The following is a 22,450-nucleotide window of genomic DNA, read 5'->3' as shown; positions in this document are numbered from 1 at the left end:
CACCACTCTCTCTCTCTCTCTCCCGCTTGCTTCACCATTCCCTTCACACGAACACACACACTCTATGCACTGGCTCTGCTCCAAATGACCTACAACTTGCTCTATGAGAGGGCCATTCACGTTTTTGCGTCGGCCACAATCATTCTTCTACACGCTTGGCACACAGGAGAGGTTTAAATTGGTTCCAATCTGCAACCTCACCGCTAGATACCGCCAGATCCTACACACTGCTCCTTTAAGGTGAGTAATTTGTAGCAATTTGGATCAACCAAAACTTTAGCCACTGAATGATGCTACAGTTCAGTTTCTGCATGACATGTTTGAACCCTGTATGCCCGCTTCACTTCAAACATAAAATTGTTTTTATATTGCAGTTTTTAAGTTGCCTATGCAAGCAGCCTTTAGTCTGCAATATTAGTCATCACATTGACTGTGAGTATAATGTGGTTTCTGAATGGTGAGTCAGCTGAGGGGCCAAAACACGGGGGTCCCTACTGGAGCTGTTTAGTCTTTTGCAACAGTCATCTACTGAGCGGAATGATTAAATAACGACTTACAGAATAACGATGCCTCATACTGTGAATCATGAGGGATTCCACTGAGCACTGATGTGCATCAAACGGATTAATAAAACAATGAAGGAAATCCATGTGCAAATATATTAGAGAATGTGAGGCCTGCTGGCAGAGGTTCAGGTATCTAGAAATCTAACTGCACATCTTATTGCTGCCAATTGTTTTCTGAAGTGCTGCAATTACAGGGTTTATCAGCTGTGGAGAGAGCTGCATACCAGTGGGTGAAGAATTAAAAGAATTTAAAGGAGCACAATCGTTTTAAAAGCTTGCAGAGACACATAACCAGTAGTAGTACTCTCTTGTAAAAGCTATGAGGGAGTCGATATGAAGTGGCTTCCATCTGCTGTAAAGTGAAGTGAAGTAAATGTCTCCCTATTACACAACATTCGTGTTTATCATTTACCAATGTCCTTGTTGATAATGTCTTGAAATCAATAAATCACCACATAAATAAAGCCGGTAATTATTTGACAGCCATTATACACAGATAATTACAGGCCCTCTGTTGTAGTCTTTTAGACCCTTGTTTGTTTGGGAAGGTTTGCCAAACCAGCCTGAGAAGTGAGTGATAACTACACATAATCTACATAAATCTGTAAATGTGGATTGGCCAGATGACAAATCCATAGATCAACATCTGGCTTAACCTGCTAATTTACCTGATGCCTTGAGGGTTGGTAGTCCTGCTCATCTTTTAAAGCCGACTCAGAAAAGGTGAGTTTGGTAGCCCAACTTCTGTACATTTAAATTCGAAATTCAGAGCATTAGCATATAGCAAACAACTATTTGCTATGTAAAGATATAACATTAGTGGAGTAATGGTTACCTATTTGAGCAGAGAATGGAGTCGTTCTCCCTCTGTGTGAGTTGTAATCTAGTTGTAATCTGAGTTTCTCTGTGCTTTAAGAAACACTAGCCGGCCCGGCCCTGTGTCTGTTCCCCACTGGCTAGCTAATCGCTGCTGCTCTGCACTGTGCTCATACCATGATGGCTCATACAGCAGTTACCGCTGATAAATTGACGAACGCCATCCTGACTGCAATATTACGACTCCTACTACAGGGAAGATATGACCCGCCCTACTCTGCCTCTGATTGGCTTACAAAGATATTCATATCCTAACCAATCTCACTCCTCATGCCTAAACCTTGGTATTAAAATGAAGGACATTAAGAGAGACTTGATTTTGAACAATCTGATACTGCCTGGCAATTCTTTTCATCCATGCATCCAAATGGAGGAAAATTAAACCCCTATTTTCTGTTTTCAAAAGGGACGTCGTGGACAATCATCTTAGTGCTTTAAGACTAATAAAGGACAACATGCAAAGTGTCTCCTCAGAGCTTATGAAGAACTGAACATATATGATGATGACCCCTAGTGCTACTATGGAAGAGTGCAGTCTTATTATTTATTTATTTATTTATGCATTTCTTTTTTTTGTTCCTTTAATTATTTTCTACCCTCTTTTATTTTTGTTATTATATTATTTTTTATAATTTAAGTTATCTTTCCTATCCAATTCTGCCTTGTATGTTAGAAGTATTGAGTGTAGATTACAATGTCTTAATGTTCTTAATGTTTGTAAATGAATTATCTTCAATAAAAAAAACAAAAATTAAAAAAAATTAAACAAAAAACTCCTCATACCTAAACCTAACCAATCATACAAAAGAAGGCAACGAGTACGAGCCAATCAGAGGCAGAGTAGGGCGGGACATGCCTTTCCTCCTGACAATGGTCCCGACAGGTGTTATGTCGAAGTCTGTTCCTCTGTCCACTAGTGTTTTTCCCAAATTGGTGCCTTCAAATGCGGTCGTGTTTAATATGCACGACCTTGTAAGTGGAAAGTTTCTGAAAGGTCAGAGTTTACAAGTTGTCACCTGTTTGTTGACGTTGTCAGAAATGGCAGAGGCCGTGGAAGTTAATTTTTCGATACATAATAAGTGAATATATTGTAATTTTAGTCGTCTATTGTAATTCTTAGTAATTTTATAATATGTCAGAGGAAAATGTTGATATTCCCAACAGCCTCATCTTTTTCCTCTGTCATTATGCCTTTGCATTTACTGCATTATGTTACCCGCTTGCGAGTTTGCTAAATTGTTAGCCTCTGTGGCTTCTACACTCACTACTTTGAGTGCATAAGTGCGTTCCAATTGGGAAGTACGGCAAAATGCAGTGCACTCAAAGTACCCGGATGTTGTACTCAAAACGGTCAGATCGTTGAGTGTGGAACGCTGGACACGTTCCACACTCAACTGTCGCCGTCTTGGCTACGCAGCGGAAGGGGCGGGGCCACGACCACTATTCAAACATACGTAGATAACAGAATAGAACAATACGTAAACATACCGGTGCATTTTCAGCCAACAGGAGGACACATCGTAGGTGAAGGCGACGACGTTGGAAACGTAATTTCCACTCTGCTTTCATTTTTTTCAGAAGATATTTTGGCGGGTAGCGAGGCGCGGTGAAATGTTGCGATCGTCATTTCCGGTCAGTGCGCCGTAGAGTATTCGATTTCAGACGATCCTACCCCGCTGAAATGTTCGCACTACTCAAGCGAGTACAGAGTGCACACAGTGCGCAACACTGAAGTGTACTTCTGGAAGTACGTGGTTTGGAACACACTCCGACAGTAATGTTAATATTGCGGTTGCCTAGCAGCGGTGTTCTCACGACTTGACCACTAGTTTGTGTACATGACTTCAGGGGAACACTACTCGACGCAACACCTGTCCCGAGCGTAGCGATCTACTGCGCATGCGTGGAGCGCGTTCTCCCAGTGGACAGTAACCTGAACTACTAGCTATGTATCTGTGTCTGTGTAGGAGGCCTTTCTGGAGTATAAACCACAGATATAAAACAACGCTCGTCTCCCACCCTCTGGTTCCCCCCAGGTAAACACTGTTAGGTCTGTCAGTAGATATAAAACAGCACTGTTGCTGTTAGCACAGTTAGCTGCTAGCCGCTGGGCTAATTTGAAATTTAGTATTTTTATTAAGAAGCTAGATGCAGTGCAATTACACAAGTCTTCCAGGTTTATTGGGGAATAACAAATAATGTGTTTTTTCTGTTACCTAATTTATGAAATCCTGTTGTATGATACCGTAGTGAAGACATTGTGACCTGCTACAGTTTGGAGTGGTCCACAGTAGGAAAAGCACAGGTGTAGAAAATGATATTAATGAGAGCTGCATTCCACTTCCTGTAGTGGAGGTCCTGGTAGTGTGCCTACTGTTGCACTGGAATAACTTACTAGACACTTGATGGAACTGACTCATCGTTAAAACGTTATAACTATCACCTGTGTTGTTCTTGCTATGACAAGTAATAATGTCTGCTGTGAAAACTGTCTATTGTGCTCCATTAGGGTGCAGTGTTTCTCCCATGATGTGTGCAAAGTTGATCCTAATTCACCTGCTGTGCTGTGTGTTGGTGGCTGCCTGTGCCTGTTAGGAGTTGAGGGCTGTGGGGGCTTCCTGCTTTGGGGTGTCAAGTTGTAGTTTAAATTTTCTCACAAGGTATTTTCGTCTTGTTAAATAGAATTGAATAGAAAATACTTTATCTGCTTTTTGCATACAAAAGGCAGACCTCTGTCTTTGGTTCAAATGTGCAAAAACTGCTATTAAAAGGGCACATTTGAATGACATATTACATCTAGACAGGACACATTGAAGCCCATTAAAAGACATTCACATTAAAACACAATACACCAGTAGAAGCTACATTTAAAAGGAGCACCAGTTACCAGGACTGAATCAAGGTTAAATAAATAAATAAATAAAGTGCTGTGTGTTGAGGTAGCAGGCTGGCTTCAGGAAGTGGCTGTCCTCACAGATTAAGGTAATTTATGGTGACGGGGACAAACAATTTTTTTTACATATGTTTAGATAAAAGAAGGAAAACTTCAAATACATTGGGAATACCTGAGCCAAAGCACTTTGAGGTAATAATATGACTTTACCACATGATGGCAGCAAACTATTAAATATGGTGGATTCCCCCAGGTTACAACTGTCAGACAGTCAGAATAGGAAACAACAAGGAAATTAAATTCCTAATTCAAAACAGACTCTCCATAATTCACTGGAACAGAAAGGAATCATGGATTTAAAGCATACAGCCAAGCCAGACAGTGACCACTGTTGTTTCTTATTCCATTTATAAAAAAGAAACGTTGTTGATATAAATACATGTTGACTTTCTCTATGAATGTTTTAAAGTTTTCTCCCCCCGCCTCCGGTTTCTTTGAAGGATCACGTAGACATCTGGTGAAACATGTGTGACATGATGTCTCTTACTGGTCTGCAGGTCCCTGTATTTGCCACCTCCACCCACTGGATGATGTCTGTTCCTCCCACACTTTTTTATGCTGTAAATTGGAAACATTACGCACTTCAAACACCCTGAAGAATTAAACTTCAATGGGTCAGTGCTATGGCACAACATGTAAGTTTCACACTCGGGTTATAAAAATGAATAACTTACTTATGTTCTCTTCTTTTAAATGGGCTGAAATGCCAAACTACTTAATGTTGTAATGAAAATGCTTTTAAGAAATAAGTGAGTCTGGGATTGTCAATGCACTTATTGTAACACAAACACATTAATCCTCCATAGTAGGTGCTGCTTATAAAGAAGTACAACCTGCCATATTACTATTTAAGCTTTGGCAAGCAATAATACATGCCCAATGTGCACAACTAAGTACTGTACTATCATAGCCCAACTTTGGTGACAGTATTGTAATCCAGATCATTTTCTCATACAGATGTTGAAGACCCCCACCCATGCACACAGACACAGGAAATGCTATTGTTCTAGACAGGAAATGCTGAGAGTGGGGCCTCAGATGAAGCTCCTAAAGACTGAGATTGAGGAGCGAAGTGACCGCTGACTGAAAATATGGGTGAGTTTGATATAACCACAGTAACACAGAAAACCATAATGACCTGCCTGCAATGGATTATTTCTATCATTCATACTGTCATTCAGTATGGATCCCTTCTGTCTTTGTCTGTCTTTGTGACCTTTTACTCCAGCATGTGCAGACACTTACAGTGCACACACAAACATACACATAGTGCGTGCATGTAGCTGCACAAAACAAAGCCAGTATTGTGGGCTGCAGCCACTAGAGAAGAGTCTCACACAGCTATGGGAAGTTCAGCCATGGTAACTGCGTTGGAATCTTGGCCTGTCTCTAGCATCCCTCTATTTACACAATTAGTATGACAAAGATGTGTTACTCTCTGAGTGTGGGTGGGTGCCTTTGTGCTTCTATACTCGTGTCCTTTCTCTTCGCAGGATTAATAAATTAATTTGGATTCAAGACTTTAAGACAACATTTTAAATTTAAGATTAGAAGGCAAAGAGTTAGGACATACTGTAAGTGCATTATAGTTTGCTTCTAAAGAAATGCTTAGGGTGGGTTAAATACAGATGTCAGATTTCATTTATGTACCTGTGTATATATGTGATGATTCTAATAAAGTTTTAAGTTTTTAAGTTTCAGATTGCATTTGCATCAAGTTTAGGGGGTGTATCTTGGGCTGCAATTAATATCATGACATTAATAAGAATATTTTCTGGTAGGGATATACAGTATATCACCAAAAAGCAAATGTATGCAAAATCAAAACAAACATGTTCATTGCAATTAATTGTGTTCAACTATTAAATTAATTGGCAACTATTTTAATAAACAATTCATCGCTTTGAGTAAGTCTAAATTCTCTGATACCAGCTTCTTAAATGTGAATATGTTCTGGTTGCTTCACTCCTATGACAGTAAACTGAATATCTTTGAGTTGTGGACAAAACAAGACATTTGAGGACGTCGTCTTGGGAACATTTTTCACCATTTTCTTACATGTTATAGACCAAACAACTATTTGATTAATTAAGAAAATAATTGACAATGAAAGTTGGTTGCAGCCCTAACTCAGACAAAACTCATGTGTGTAAAACAAAAGCTTTAATAACTGATTTTAATCCCTGTTTCATTGGAGGCATTGATTTAAATGATTGATTGATGGATTGATTGATTGGGTGAAAGCTAAGGAGATGAACATAGTCAAAGAGTGTCCTCATAAGTACAGCTTTACAACTTTTACCATGTGTATTCTTTTGTGTGTCCATGTGTATATGTGTACGTCTCTATAATGTTTTCACTTATAGAAATAACTAGACTCAGTGTAGTTTGGACATAACTTGGGGCAAAAATCTAAAATATTCTTGTGTCCTCCCATCAATGCCTGTGACACTCACACACACATCCATACACACCGGATGACGTGCAGCCAGCTCCATGCCTAAGTAGCAGACTGCGACACAGCATCCAACTCCCTCCCTCCCTCCCTCCCTCCTGTCTCTGTTTCTGCAGTCCTCTCCTCTCCTGTCCCAGGCAGCACTGCTCCCGCCTCCTCCTGCAGCCCTGCCTGACTGCTCATCAATAAGCTGTATTAGCCCATCACTAATCATATTGCGAGCGACAGAGAGTGAGAGAGCAGGGCAGCCAGACTTTGTGTGCATCATCAGTGTGTGTGTGTGTGTGTTTGCGGAGGGAGGAGGAAGGAGGGAGGGAGTGGTGTATCCTAGCGGGGAGCTTTTCCCTGTTGTAGTAACCAACCGCACGCCGGCTGCCAGCCATTACTTCACTGCAGCAGCAATCAGCCCTTTCGTATTTAGTGAGCCAGACACACTAACCTGTCTGTCCCCTCCTCTTTTCTCTCTCTGCATATTCAGCAGAGCTGCCCTCCTCTCCTCCTCATCACTCTGCCACTCCTGCGGCGTTGCTCTCTGCTTGAAGGGGACACTGGCCTGCTCCTCACCCACTGATTCTGCATGACTGTCACAAAGGTAAGACCGCTCTGGATGGGGGGCAACTTTCAGGATGTCACCAGTGATTTGGGGTTGGATTGGGCTGTGAAGGTTATTTAAGGGTGTTATTCTCGTGTGTGTGTGTGTGTGTGTGTGTGTTTGTCTGTGGAGGAGATGAGTTTGTGAGTAGTGTTGGAGTTGCCTGAGGGATGTGTGTTAATGTGTGTTCCCATTAGAAATGCAGTCCGGTTATGATGAGACCAAAATCAAATTCTGTGATTACATTCTCTAATCTGCAGCGTATTACAGGCCGGCAACAATTCATTCTGGGTATGAGGAAATTGTTGTTTTTTTTATCAGTGTAGGAGATGTATAAACTTTATTTAGATGAGACTTGGTATTCAGAGAAGAAATTCAACATCACACCTGACATTTGAAGACTAAACTGTGTCTTTTAGGTGCTTTCATTTTGTATAAGACTGCCTTTCAAACTCCGTTATCATACTATATGTGCAGGATTGTTGAGAGATGTAGTGTTTTAGTGATAATTTTTGGCATGTTTGCTTGTTTAAGGTGTTTTGTTCATTTCTCTTTCAGTAAGAATGTGAGAGCTGCTAAGCAGGTTTGGTGTTTTGTTTGCTAGCAGCTGCAGGGAGCAAAGTGTACAGTATCACCTAAAGCCCGATGGGGGCTTTGACAAATGGTGATTTATAATACTAATTAACAGAAAGATTACCATTATGATATGCAAATTCTTGCTTGCAGAGGATTTCCAAGTGCTTCACATGAAAACATAACTTTCGGAATTTGGCAGTGTCAGTAAGCTTCAGTCATATCGTGGCTTTCCAGAGATCTACTGTGGCTTGGTTTGTGCCTCATTTGCACATCACTTTGGACAGAAGCATCACATGAAAAAATGTACAAACTGTTCAGTCACGTTATGGGGAAGTAAAGCAGATTCCCACAAGGCAAACCACTAAATTTTAGGGTATGTGTTGCGGTTAGGTACTGTATATAGCAATATGGTTGATATTATGGTAAGTTTTCTGGGAGTAGATACAAGTAAATGCAGTGTCCTCTCAACTGACAGCAACAAATATGTGTGTGTGTTTCAACAGTCTCAAGCTGATCTTAAAGTAGGTGTGTCAGCCTGCTTGGTTGACTGTTTATGTGCACCCAAGTGTGTGTTGGTGGTCGTAGTCTGCTTAACGCTGCGGCAGCCGGTTAAATCCTCTTAATCAATTAACGGAGCGAGAGAGAGACCGACAAAGAGAGAGAGGAAACGGGAAGAGACACAGAGAGAGGAAATTAGCACACCTACTCCCATGTAGAGAATTAACCTGGACCAAAATAGATGACCTACTGTAGACACAGGACAATGGCCTATTTACTCACACTTATGGTCACACACCTGCAAGTTGCACACAAAAGTTCTGTTAATGCAGAATGGCGTAGTTTTGTGTTTCCAGCCTGCAGTACAAATTCACAGACGGACGCTCTGAAAGTACAATTTTCCTTTCTGTGTGTGTGTGTGTGTGAGAGATTGTGTGGGAGGTGTGTGTGCTGCTGCGTAGGTGGACGTTCTCCACTACGAGAACTGAAAAGAGGAAAAGGTCAGGTGCTTGTGTGTTGGCACTGAGCCAAAGCCTAAATTGGACTGTAGACAAGGCCAAAGGTATTGAAGAGAATTTTAATGAATACACACGTGATTTTTTTTGCCTTTGCTTGCATTTTGAATTCATACCTGCAATTATGGAAACGAGGTGAGGAGGAGGAAGAAGTGAAGGAAAAAAAAGGAAAGACAAAAACGTGCTGTAAAAAAAAAGAAGGTATGAAGCACATTACCCAGTGGTATCTGAAAGATGATGGGTGTGTGGGAGAAGCAGAGAGAGAGAGAGAGTCTAGGGAGCTGTTTTCATGGCTATGCCTGCCAACAGCAGAGAAGTCACCTTGGGAGGGATGCAGGACGAGAGCCTGTATGCTGACGGGGCTAAAAAGCCTTCTACCCCTCAGCACACTGATACAGACTGACAATATTCTGGAGAGACAGTCCCTGCAATGCCTACTTATTATCAGATCAAGATGTGTGTGGTCTGGCATGACCTCGTAGCAGCACAGCATAGATTTACAATGATTTGCAATGATTTGATATAGCATAGCGTGAGCGTGACAGTAATGTCATCTCTTTAGATTAGTTTAGTTTTTTGTCACGTTGGCTTATGAGCACCAACACTTCAACTAAACAACACAGAATTACACACGTTAGTGCATTTATAGGAGGAGTATTGACACTTGATTATCTCCGCAACCTAATTAGTACATCTGCATACCCAATTAATCAAAAACTTAATTAAAAGCTCAGTAGTTGGAAACTAAGTGAAGTGTCTGTACTCTTTTAGTAGGTTGTCAGCTGATTTTTTTTGCTGTAAAACATTTAGCATCAACAACCCAATAAAGGGACTGTTCGTAACTTTTTAAGCGTATAAATGTGCCGGGCCGGGACACATCCGCGCTCGCGTGTGGCTGAAGTCACTGCTCCTCTGTGTGCCTGCCTGCCTTCACTAACACAGCGCGCGCGTTCTCGCTGTCTCGCTCCACCTCTAGACGTGAACGCGCGCTCACTACACACTGCAGAAGAGTTAGTTTAGCTTTTAGAATATCTAGTGAATATACAGTGGACGTCTGTGCAGAAATGACTGCTGCAGCTCCTCCAGACCAACAGAGGTTTCCTGTGTCTTGTGAAGTGACGGAGCTCCGCAGCGAGAAACGTTATCGTGTCCAACCAGGTGCCGGTGTCTTCCCTGCTTCCTCCGGCTGCGGTCGGGAGACGATAACGTTACTCGCTGCGAAGCCCCGCACCTTCAGAGCACCAACGCTGAAGCAGGAAAAGCCAACACTAGGATCAGCAGTGATTCATGGAGAGACCTTTGTCTGGTCAGCTAACATTACTGCCAAGCAGCTGAAATATAGAGTGATATTGTGGTTTTAGCTGACGTGTGTCGCCTCACTGTTTTGAGCGATGCTCGTTCATGTCTATGTAGAGTGAGCAAGCGCGAACCCAACGCTGACTTTCGTTGACTTAACGGCCACAGGTGTCGCTGTTAACAAGCATTTCTGAAAGTTACAAATAGTCCCTTTAAGTGAGACAAAGGGCGAAATAAAATGTTGGTGACGCATCACCAGAATTAAAATATTTCACATATACAAATGTTCATATATAAACTTAAAACTTTATTACATTCGTCATATACATACAGGTACATACATGACATTTGACCTCTGCATTTAACCCATCCTAAGCATTGTAGGAGCAGTGGGCTGCTGTAAAGCGCCCGGGGAGCAACTTGAGGTTCAGTGTCTCGCTCAAGGACACATCGACATGCAGACAGTGTAGTAGCCGGGGATTGAACAACCAACCTTGGTTAAACGCTCTATCCACTGAGCTACAGCCGCCCCCAATTTTATGGCAAAATAGCAAACGTCAGGTTGGCAACCAATACCAGTATCAGAACAAACACTAAGAAAAACACAGTCTGTATTGCATGATGTTTGGGCTGCTGTACACCTCACTCATTAGATTTTCTCTCAAGAGATGCCACTAAATTGGGACTTTGAGAACTTTTTTTAGGGTCTAAGCATGTATGTGATGTATAGCGCGTGTCTATATGAACATTTCACACCAAAATAATCAGTATACAATCGTATCAGGACATTTAGTGAAAAACAGTGCAGTCAGACCTGCAGGTTGTGCTCTCTCTCCCAGACTGTCCCATTAAATGGCTGCTACCTTTTTTTGTTTGTTTATTCCTGTACACCTTAAATAGAAGCTAAATTTAAGTTTGCAGAAATGAAAGAAATACATTAAACATTTTAGTGCATTCAATTGTATTCATTTTCTGCAAATCTGCAGATCACCTGTTGGCTTTTATTTTGAGTGATTGAGAAAGGGCCTATATTAGTTGGGTATAGATAGATAGTTAATATTGATACAATATATAATATATCTAAAATTGTTAAAAACCGATAAGCATCTGTGTTCATATTTGACCACCGACCTTGGTCGTGGCATTAATAATTGATTGATTGATGATTGATGTTATATTTGGGGGTGGCTCTTGAAGGGGTGCCATGGTCTAAGAAAGTTTGGGAGCCTCTGGGAGATATTGTGAGTCCTGAAATGTATGTGTGATTGACAGATCAACAAACAGAGAGAGAAACTACCATTCACTCCTCTGACTGTGAAAATAGGTCATTGCATGTTTAAATCCATGACCGTTGCTTTTCAAACGTGGCCTTACTGGACTGAGTTCTCTGTGAGACGGGACCATAAGTTCTTTAGCTTTTTAACACTTTAGTCTATTGGCAGTAATTGCTTTGGGCCTGATATTGCTACCAAATATCATAACATCTCAAATTGAACATCATAATATGATTTGTAAACTACCTGAGGGTATTGAATTCCCTAAATGATGTTATATTATACTGTAGGTTTATGAGCAGAATCAACTCTGTCTGTGTAACAATACCAATGGTGCAACAGTGCTGGGACAGGGACTTTCAATACTGCTGAAGGAAATGGATGATGCACTACTTGCTACAGTTTTCAATGAAAATACAAAGTACTCAAAAGTACAGGTAATGTTTTTAGGAATATTTATTTGTTTTTCCAGCATTTTGCCTCTGTTTGTAAGTACATCACAGAGAGGCAGAAAGGAAATGGTAAAAGAGAGAGGGTTATGAGATACAACAAAGGCCCTTGACTTGGTGATATTACAGTTAAAGTACATAGTATGTATATTTGTCCATGAGACCCACAAATGATTATTCTATCTGGAATTATTCAGTATTTATATTCTGAAACCCTTATTGCAAAAACTAGCCACAGAAAACTTTTGACCGTTTTTTTTTTTTTCTCAAAAGGTCAAACTGGTGTTTTTGCATGTGTTACTCTTAAAATGCTGCTTTTTGCAGTTTTAATACACCTTGAATGTGTGTTTACATTTACTTCCATTAATTTCCATAGAAAATGGTCTTTGACAGTACTTGAAGCTTGCTTATTTGCAGAATATTCATACTCTAAATCTATTGGCTGTGACGTGAAAATGAGTAGAATATTAAAATGAACTTAAGAGAATAGGGTTTTCTTAAGTGAGAATGCTTAGTACTGCATACAGCATGCTATTCTCAGCAGCGTAGCAGAAAACTGCCAACACAGCTAGCACATCAGGGCACAGCATGGGATTATCATTACTATATCTGGACACTCTCTGTTCTCATTTGCTTTGTGATTGTGTGTGTGTCTGTGCGTGCACAAGTGTGTGGACGTGGGTGGGAGGTCACAAATGTGAGTTGGCAGACACATTATGTGGAGGTGGGTGGATAGCTTCCATTACTACTAAATCGGTATCGAGGATTAGAGATCTTGTGATATCAGCAAACCTGTTTTTTAGCTGTCTTTTGACCTGAAACTGTGTGAATGTGTGTGTCTACATCCTCAAGACGGTTCGACTTCATCTCAGAGTAGCTCGATGACACCCTGCAGCTCACAGCTGCTCCCTTACATAAGATAAAAGTAGGAAGAACAAACCCATACAGTAAAACTACTCAGTTTGTTCAATAAAAGACCACTTGTGTCCTCCACCAACACAGGGGGAAACAGAGCTCAAGCATTGATCGTTGCCCTGAGTTACCTTCCTGTCAGTTTTAGTTTGGGCTCAGTCCACAGGGCTCAAGGGAGAGGCATAATGGCCGCAGCAGGATTTCCCTGTTCAAGAAAGTGACCTCTCCAGAAGGCTGAGGTCACTCGACCCTCCGTCTGCCGACGACCTCCAGCCGGGAAAAAGCACAGAAGGACTGAACTCTGTTTCAGATTCAAACCAATTTCTGTGCATCTAGAAAACGGTTAAACTTAAAGCATAACGGCAAGCTGCTGGCACAGAAAAAGTTTCACAGACCATTTGGACTGTTCTTTTGAATACCCCTTTGATTAGAAAGCTGTGATTTGCACGGCAACCCCTAAAATGGTCCAGTTGTTTTTGGTTGGATACCACAGAAAGAGTAGTGTGCCAGGGCTGGGGGGGGGGGTTGGGGAGAAGGACAGAGGGACGCATAGGGAGGAGAGGAGTGGCTGAGATGAGGAGGGGGAGGACTGGCCTTTGGAGTATCCCTTTTTGTTCCTTTAGACACCAGCAAAAATGCTCCCCAGCTAACACTAAAGGGAGTCCGTGTGGTGATAAATGATTGTCTGTTCCCAGAGGACGGACCCACACACGCATACTTATCTGTGTATTTACTATACTTGAGAGGACCCTTCATGACTTTATTCATTTTCTGGCTCATAACTCTAACCTTAACCATCTGCACGGCCCCCCTAACCTCGCCCTAATCCTATTGTAACTTTAACCCTCAAACTAAAAGCCTAACCTTCAAATAAGATTTTGCAAATTTTACCCAATTAGGACAGACCCCTGAATGATTGCATAAAAAGGTCACGCTGAAGCTAAAAAGGTCACGCATTTCTTTCTCAACGCTTTCTGTTAAAGAACTTGCATATTTACCAGCATTTGGATGGTGGCTGGTGCTAATTTCCAACCCTGTAAGCAATGTGGTTTTAAAATAAAACAAGATTCAGCAGTGGCATAGCCTATTTCTCTCCTCAAATTTTTCCAGAAATAGATTTTGGTGGATTGTTTAGACAGAATAGCTGAAAGTTTATGAGCAGGTCGCCATTCTTTTTCTAAGGCTGTCAACGTTAACGCGATAATAACGCGTTAATACAAATTCATTTTAACGCTAAATGCAGTACCTGTGAGGGTTTCAGGACAATATTTGTCATTGTTTTGTGTTATTGATTGATTGCCAATAATAAATATATACAGACATTTGCATAAAGCAGCATATTTGCCTATTCCCATGTTGATAAGAGTATTAAATACTTAACAAATCTACCTATATCTCTATTTCTTTAAGGTACATTTTGAACAGATAAAAAATGTGCGATTAATTTGCAATTAATCGCGATTAACTATGGACAATCATGCGATTAACCCCGATTAAATATTCTAATCAATTGACAGCCCTAAATGTTTCCTGTTTGAAATGTCAAGCAGAGAACCAGGGACCAATCAGATGCATTCCATGATTGGGTAGGTCACCAGAGGGAAGCAGCCACTTTTTCATCAAGCGGCCAGTTGAATGGAGCAGTGAGCCCCCTAGCGTCCTCGCAGGATCTGGTGGACATGTAGAGTTAGGTGTTGTCTCTTAATTTGCACACTGATGAAGACCTGCTAATGTCAAAACCGTTTGTTTCAATGTCCACATACTCCTGCTCCTCTACACATGAATGCCTGAAGTTTGCTTTTTTGCACATTTGAAGATTTTGAAGACTAGATGCTGTAAATGTTCTCACTTTGACTCTGTAGGTCTAAAACTCCGAAACCCTCACAAAGATAAAAGCACAAACACACACACACGTACACACTTGTTTCTCTCTCGCAAAATCTTTATATTTAACCATGCTGACGTGAATCCTATATAATTCAAAGTAGCAGTCCAGCTGTTTTGAGTGTGTTTGCAATTACATATCTGCAAACACCCCAATTATGAAGGAGGCCCACTCTGCTCCGATGTCAGGCACACACATGCGGTTGGAAAGACGCCTGAGAGCCATTTTCTGTTGGGTGTTTATGGTACAGCTTCTGCCATTAAATGTAAGGCTGTTAAGACCCTCATAGCATAAAACGATTCAAGATAACTTTCAAGATAAGAAAGCTCTGACAAATCACAGTGGCTATCTGCTTTTATTATTTGTCCAATCAAAATAGAAAATAAACATTTCCTGTAGAAATGCTGTGCACACTAATCCAAGCACATCCACACTCAAGCTGTCTTAAATTCTTTACTCAGGGCACCTCGCCCACCATAACTCTTAATCGAGTCTGATTTAGACCACTGGCCATTTGTCAAGGTTAATGTTTATCCGCACACTCTCTCACACACACCGACACACAGACACACAAAAAGAGAGCTAAATCGCCAACCTAGCAACCCAAAACCTGCTATTCCTGGAGTAGGAAAAAAACACAAGAGTTTAGCAGATTAAGAATCCTAAATCCAGAATTAAGCTTTTTTGTTTCTTATATTCACTCTAAGTTGTGTGTGTGTGAAGAGGGGGGGCAGACAAAAGTGTGAGAAAAGGGAAATAGTTGTGAGAAAGCCACAGAAAAAGCATTCACCACAGGAAGACATTCAGATCTCATGAGCTCATTGCCTGTCAGAAAGCTTCCTATACCCAGCTCAATAAGTGTGTGTGAGTGTCTGTGAAAACTGTACTTTTCAAATCTGTGTGAAAAGCCTGTTTCCAAAAGAGTTGGGAAACTCTTCTCTCCTTGTGTCACTGCATAAATCATTCCTCCACTGTAAATGCATTCACACAATCCAGACTCTCATATAAAAGTTGACTTTCCCACCAAAGTATGACTTGAATTCATTGCGAAAAGTACACAGGGGAAAGCTTTGTTGTGGCTTTTGTTGGATACAAATGTTCATTTTTGGATTCCCCCTTTGGGAGGTTGCTGAAATAAAAGAGGAGGGAATAAAATGTGAAATTATTTGTGAATATCCTCCAGCTGAAATAAAGATCCAGGAGAGAGTGACCATTACTAGCATCCCCTTTCCCCTCCAGCTGAGATTAGATGCACATCCCATGGAATCTGTCTGAGCAGTCAGGACATAGGATGTGTTTCCTGTTTGTGGGCCTAGGGCCAAGGGAATAAGTGCATTGAGAGACAGGTGGGTGTTTGACTTTGTATGTGCAAGCAGGCTGTTCTCACACACCGTTCATAGCTATACCTACGAAAAGTAATGCACTGTAATTCGTATATATTCCATGAAATGGTTTCTCATTGTAATTCACGTAATGAATGTAAAGATGAGGCAATAACTTAATTCAAAGAAGCTTCAGTCTCTTCAAGAATTTGGCAGAAAAATATTTTGGATTTAATTTTGCAGTTTTGCAAGAAACTGGTAGTGAGACTTAATACTAGTGCAGTGAAACAGATTGGATGGCTTGCAGCAGCTGTATGGATGTTATTTATATCAGAAAACTCAATGTTATACTTTGTTTTGTCCACCCCATTTATATCAATGAGGGTTGATTAAATACCAAGCCCGTTCTCATTCCCAGGGTGTAAACTTTGTCATGCCCGTCGGCGTTTGATACTGCCGCACAAGGCACCCTTTAGTGCCGGTATGAAACGCACCGGGCTTTCCATTAACTACAATTTAAACCCATCAATGGAAATAGCAAATGTTGAGAGAAAATGCTGTGGTGAGGTAGGTTAAAGAGCGAAAAGACACACAGGGCGTGCGGGAGGGGAGGTGGATGGTTCCAACAAACACAAGGCTGCTGTTTGTTCCCGTGCGTTAAGTTTCACTTTCACGCTACAATCAGCTGTTCATTTGTGTCCCTAGTTCACATCATCAAGTCACATTTTCACTGTACAAACATCATAATTTTAAGCCCAATCATATTGTTTTTTCCTAAACCTAACCAAAGTGGTTTTGTTACCTAAATCTAAGCAAGTGTTTTCGTTTAATTCACAACGTTGAGCATGTTTACCGCGACCGAAAAGTGACACAGGGTTCTGACAAAGCGTCAGTATGTGACAAGTTGGGATGAGAATGTGTTGAAATACCAGAAACACCACTAACACCACTAAATAAAGTGGTAGCTAATGTGTGATGTTGCCGTGTTCCCAGATCTCAGAAATTACTGGAGTTGAAATTTACCACAACCGATTATAGGAATAATGGCGATAAGATGCATGTTGCATTAAAATGGAATCAACCCCAGAAACTAATCAGTCCCTTTAGCAGTCACAAAGCAAGTGAAATGACTCAGTATACGGAGCTCTTCTAGTTAAAACTGTTCATTTTAGTGAACCGACACACTAAGAAAGGAATGCACTCTAAAATTCATTTGAGTATCACTACAGTTGCACTAGTGAAGCTGCAGCGGTCAATACATGTCAACTATGCAGGCCATTGCCGTGCCACTGCAGTGAGAATCAGGGTGGTCCATTCTCTCACCGCCTGGTCGGGAGGCTTGATGAAGTGTCATGGAATCTACTTACGTAATTTTATCCCACATCACATTCCCAGGCATGAGGCTGACAATAGTGCTGCTGTACACTCTGCTGTGTTTTCATTTCTTGCATGCTTGTGCAATGTCAGCTCACATTTGAGATATTTTCTATCACTGGTGCCGACGCCTAATGTTTTGTGATTTGTTTATTTCTCACACGTGGTGTGGTGGTCAGGTATGATGTACTGTGATGTCTTATGCTGATAAAGCACCGGTTCAAACATGAGACATTTGAACATACAGACTATGAATTTATCTTTGTGCGCGTTATACTGTAGGTAGAACTGTATTCTACACTGAATGAGACAGTTGAGAGTTGAGTGAACATAAGAGAGCGATGAGTGGGGAGTGGGGCAACGAGTGAGAGCACATCCACGATGGATGATACTACCACCCACACTCTCTCTCTCTCACACACACACACGCACACACACACACACACACACACACACACACACACACACACACACACACACACACACACACACAAACACACACACACACACATCCGCATTGGAGTTTATCAGGGTCAAATTCAGCTCTGTATTTTGCCTTTGGGCACTGATAGCAGTATAAATATAGATATTAGTCTCTCTGCAACAGAAAATACCTCCTTTATTTCCTTTCCTCATGTGGTTTCTTTCTTACTACATGTCTCTACTATTCCCTCTCCTTTTATATTTAACATATTTTAATAACCATTCTACAATCTGTGATGTTCAATGCTGCTAAAAATGAGATGCACAAAACTTATAAAAATTTATTTTAAAGGGAGTTAGTCATGGTGGTTCAATGTTCTGAACTAACCGATGAGCCCATGAGGAGATCACATGAACCATAAATACATAATCCTCTTATAAAGGCTACAGTCAATGGTGAAAGTGTCAGCTCTGAGCCACAGATAAAGCCTGGTGTGTCAGCAGTTTGTTTAAATGACTTTGGCCAGAGCAATCAGTCTTATAAGTGAGGCTTGCATTGTTTCTAACAGCCAGCAGGGGGCGACTCCTCTGGTTGCAAAAAGTAGTTTGATTGTATAGAAGTCTATGAGAAAATGAGCCTGCTTCTCACTTGATTTATTACCTCAGTAAACATTGTAAACATGAGTTTATGGTCTCAATCGCTAGTTTCACGTCTTCTTCAATACAGCATGATGTTCATTTAGAAAATTATGGTCCCATTTAGAGTCAAATAGACCATAAAGCAGGGGATGCTTTAGGGCGTGGCTACTTTCTGATTGACAGGTCACTACCACGGCGTTGTCCGGTCTGGGAGTTGTCCGTGTTTTCATCTTACAACTTTAACCCTTTCACAGTGTGTTTTCAGTTCATGACAGTTAATTCTAACATTTTGGTCGACTAAAAAAGTCATTCAGCATTCGGTTGTACTTAGCTCCACCGTCTTGTGTCACTTCTGGTTGCAAAAACCAAGATGGTGACTGCTAGCGATGGCTAGCGATGGCTAGTGATGGCGAGATGAAGCTTCATCTGGGCTCCATGTGCACACGAAACCACTTATTGGTAAAACAGGCATATATAATACAGATGTGAGGCAGTGGTTTAACCGGGCAGAGGGCAGTGAATGTGATTGTATAACTACTGTATATAAAATGATAGAGGGGAGACTATTCTTTTTTATTCAGGAACAATAATTTCCCATCTTTCGGCTTTAGGCGTCATTAATGACGCCATTTGTCTAAAACGATACAAGCCTCGATACGCGCTTCACAGAAAACTTCTAGGATTACTGGACACACGCTCCGAAGCCTCGGCACAGCACACAACACCACTTGCAACGGCCAAAAACCAAGATGGCGACGGCCAAAATGACGAACTCAAAGCTTCAAAACTGTAGTCCACAAACCAATGGGTGACATCACGGTAACTACGTCCACTTCTTATATACAGTCTATGAGTTCAAACATTTGGAGAGATCAGATGCCAGGTGGTGCATGAAAAAAGATACTGGTGATGCAGAAACCTGGGTTCAGTCTTCCAGAATTGTGTCTCACCATTTCTGTGTTGGGAGTGTTCATAGGTGGGAAGTTGGTAAAAGGGAGTGCTCTTCTTGCTGTACTATAGTGACTCCTAATGGTTGGTCAGAGTGTCCTATGGAGGGAATGGGATCTGGGGCAGATAGCTTAAACAGAACCGCTCCGGTGAGCTGGCAGGTGAAAAGAAGCACCATGTTGATCATCTACACCTCCTCAGACCAACAGAGGAGTTACTAGCATTGCAAAATGGGAGAAAGGAGGCAGAGGAACTGCAAAGATAATAAAGACAAAATAATGTCAGTAATCTTAAACTGTTCTACATGTTGATATATTTAGTGTACTTTATATTAGTTTCGCAAACCTTTTCTGTTGGCAGCAACATGACACTGCATCTTGATTTATACTGGAACTCATTTCACAGAACTGCTATCTGATTCTTCCTTCGGAGTTTTTTGCCAGATACTTTTTATGAGAAACGTCAAATGTCAATCGGTCCTTATTTTTGGAGAATCTTAATTCCAGCTGTGTGGATTTCCATTGCTGTCACTATGGTAACACAGTGGGTATGCCTGTCTGTCTAAAGAGGCAGTTCAACAACGGAGGCGAGAAACAAAGAGTCTTTACAAAAGATTGGACATTAGAATTCATACTTCTCCACGTCACGTCAAATATGAACTGTATTCTCTGCTACTTGTGGAATTATTAACATTTGTGATTACTATTCATAACACTTTTACTACATTGTTTTATGACATTAATAAAACATGTTGATAAATTGCCCATTCATGCAGAATTCTATAGAAGATAAATGAACATGCTTGAGGCAAATTTACAAAGACATTGTCCTTTGATTAGAAAGCTACTTCAACCATCTTTCTAATTGAAAAGAAAACTTTAAGCAAACACTTGTATAATCTTGTGTTGACTTTGAAGATCTATACACTTTTGATTAGAGGACAACAGAGCCCGCTGCTGGGGGGAATCCTGTGGATACCACATTAATGCATTTAGACCTACTGTATGCATTTACTCAGTGTGTTTTTGTTTACTGGACGGATTCACCAGCTGAGAGCCAGCTGTGTCTGCATTCCAGCCCCTTGCTTCTTCACCGTGGGTGCCGACTGCAGTTGAGAGGGTTTACTGGGTCGATGATGATGTGGCAGGTTCATTTATTTATGTAGATGGTTTGTGGAAAGAGATAAAGTAGAAAGGAGGAGAGTAAGATGTGTCAAAAACGCAGAGGAAAAGGTAGAGAAAAGGAGAGACACAAAAGACCTGATCAAGATTTGATTCACATAGAAGCTAATAAAAGATGGGTAATTAAGGTTGAAATGTGCTTAAACACTTAAACTGTCTGTTTCATTGCATCCCTCCACAACAAAATGAATAATGTGACAGCAGAAAGATTTGGATGCTCCATTTTCTTAAATTCACACATGAAAAACTTACCTAATGGCCAGAAAAACAACTTTTTTTAATTAATGTTGGGTTTTATGCCACTAAAAGTTAGTTTAGGAAAGGCTGTCATTAAGGTTGAATAAGGATCAAAACGAAAAATAAAAAAATAAAGTACCATTAAATAATATTTTTGTCATTAAAGTTGAATAAAATTACTCCCTGTCATGTAAAAGCAACACATTCTCACTCCCAACTTGTCAAATACTGCCACTTGGTCAGTGCCCCTTAGCATCGGAGACTGACGCATGGGGTACCCCTCTTGCGTTATTTTTGGACGGACCGGGGACAACATGTCAATATACGCTCGTTACTTGCATACTGTATTTTCAAAATAAACTTCCGTTTTCACAGGAAGTTAGGTGTAGGCAACACAACCACTTCGTTAGGGTTAGGAAACGGTCGTGGTTGAACTACACTGACTAGCGACTCATGGTACTGACAACATTGACGAGTCACGTGAATAAAGACTGACGGGACAAAGTAAGTCAACGTTACTTTTAGTTTCACAGGGGACACGAACACCGGTGTCCTGGTTGAAAGTCATGTGTTTGTTTGACCCATCCACCACCCCTCATGCGGGGTTAGCGGACTATCGCACTATTAATAATTTGTCACTTGCTCCGACCGTAGTTGAAAGCCCGGTTCATCACATACTGTTGCTAAAGAGTGACTCCACGCGTTGGTTTCCGATGCCGAGGGGCGCTTACCAGACGGCGGTATTTGACGAGTTGGGAGTGAGAACGGGTTGGTAAAAGGGTTTTTAGTACTGCCGATACCACTGAGAGTTGACACCTCATCCTGAGCTCTTTGCAGCTTTTAGCTCGAAGTTTTGATTTGACATGTTGCTGATAGACACAATTGTAAACGTATAGTAGGAAGCCAAATTATGATGACGGGCAAGATAACCTAAATAAACTTCGAACATATTCCACTTGCATACATTTGGTACTGTTTACCTTTAAGATGATCAGTTAATTAGACCAGTAGTTGGCTAGAATCATATAGAATCATTGAACAGACAGGTCCTTGCATTCCTCACACAAGGTACAGACCTGGCAATGCTCCTTACCACGAGGAATGGGAGCTGGCAACTCCTGAGTTTAGGGTAATAAAGGCTAAAAGACATTATTCCACACCGTCAGGGGAAAAAATCTGTTGTGGTTTTGAGTGGAAAGGTGCTGAGAGTAGCAGCAAAGAAAGGCATGCATAGCAGGTCCCTGTGGAAAGATGGGTTGAGAAGCTTTAATGTTAATCTTTACTTTACTGTGAGTCTGCAAATACATCTGATCCAACCCCATCCTGCCTTGCCACATCACCCCTATGTTTCTGCTGCACCAGAGAAATGCAATGAATTTGTTAGGTGAAGTTGGCTCCCCTCAATTTGTAACTGTAAAACTGTTAATGGTCTGGAATAGAAAAAAAATGTGAAAGGAAGCCACTGTGTTTTCACACCAA

The 22,450-nt window shown here is 41.1% G+C and overlaps 1 protein-coding gene across 2 annotated transcripts in view; it reads left to right on the top strand.

Annotated features, from left to right (window-relative positions):
- Positions 1-4,835: 4,835 nt before the first annotated feature.
- coro2ba (coronin, actin binding protein, 2Ba) overlaps positions 4,836-22,450 on the top strand; it is a 60,389-nt gene continuing 42,774 nt past the window's right edge. Inside the window, exons 1-3 of one of the 2 annotated variants that reach the window (XM_037791956.1) lie at positions 4,836-5,030; positions 5,353-5,490; positions 7,329-7,442. In XM_037791956.1, the coding sequence (XP_037647884.1) occupies positions 7,428-7,442 (15 nt within the window). In that variant the 5' untranslated portion in view covers positions 4,836-5,030; positions 5,353-5,490; positions 7,329-7,427. Of the gene's footprint in view, positions 5,031-5,352; positions 5,491-6,993; positions 7,443-22,450 lie in introns of those variants that run through there. The other variant, XM_037791940.1, reaches the window with a different exon arrangement.

This window comes from Sebastes umbrosus, chromosome 2 (assembly GCF_015220745.1).
Source record: "Sebastes umbrosus isolate fSebUmb1 chromosome 2, fSebUmb1.pri, whole genome shotgun sequence".
Lineage (NCBI taxonomy): Eukaryota > Metazoa > Chordata > Actinopteri > Perciformes > Sebastidae > Sebastes > Sebastes umbrosus.
The sequence above is the reverse complement of the archived record's forward strand: the minus strand, read 5'-3'. Positions and strand labels throughout refer to the sequence as shown.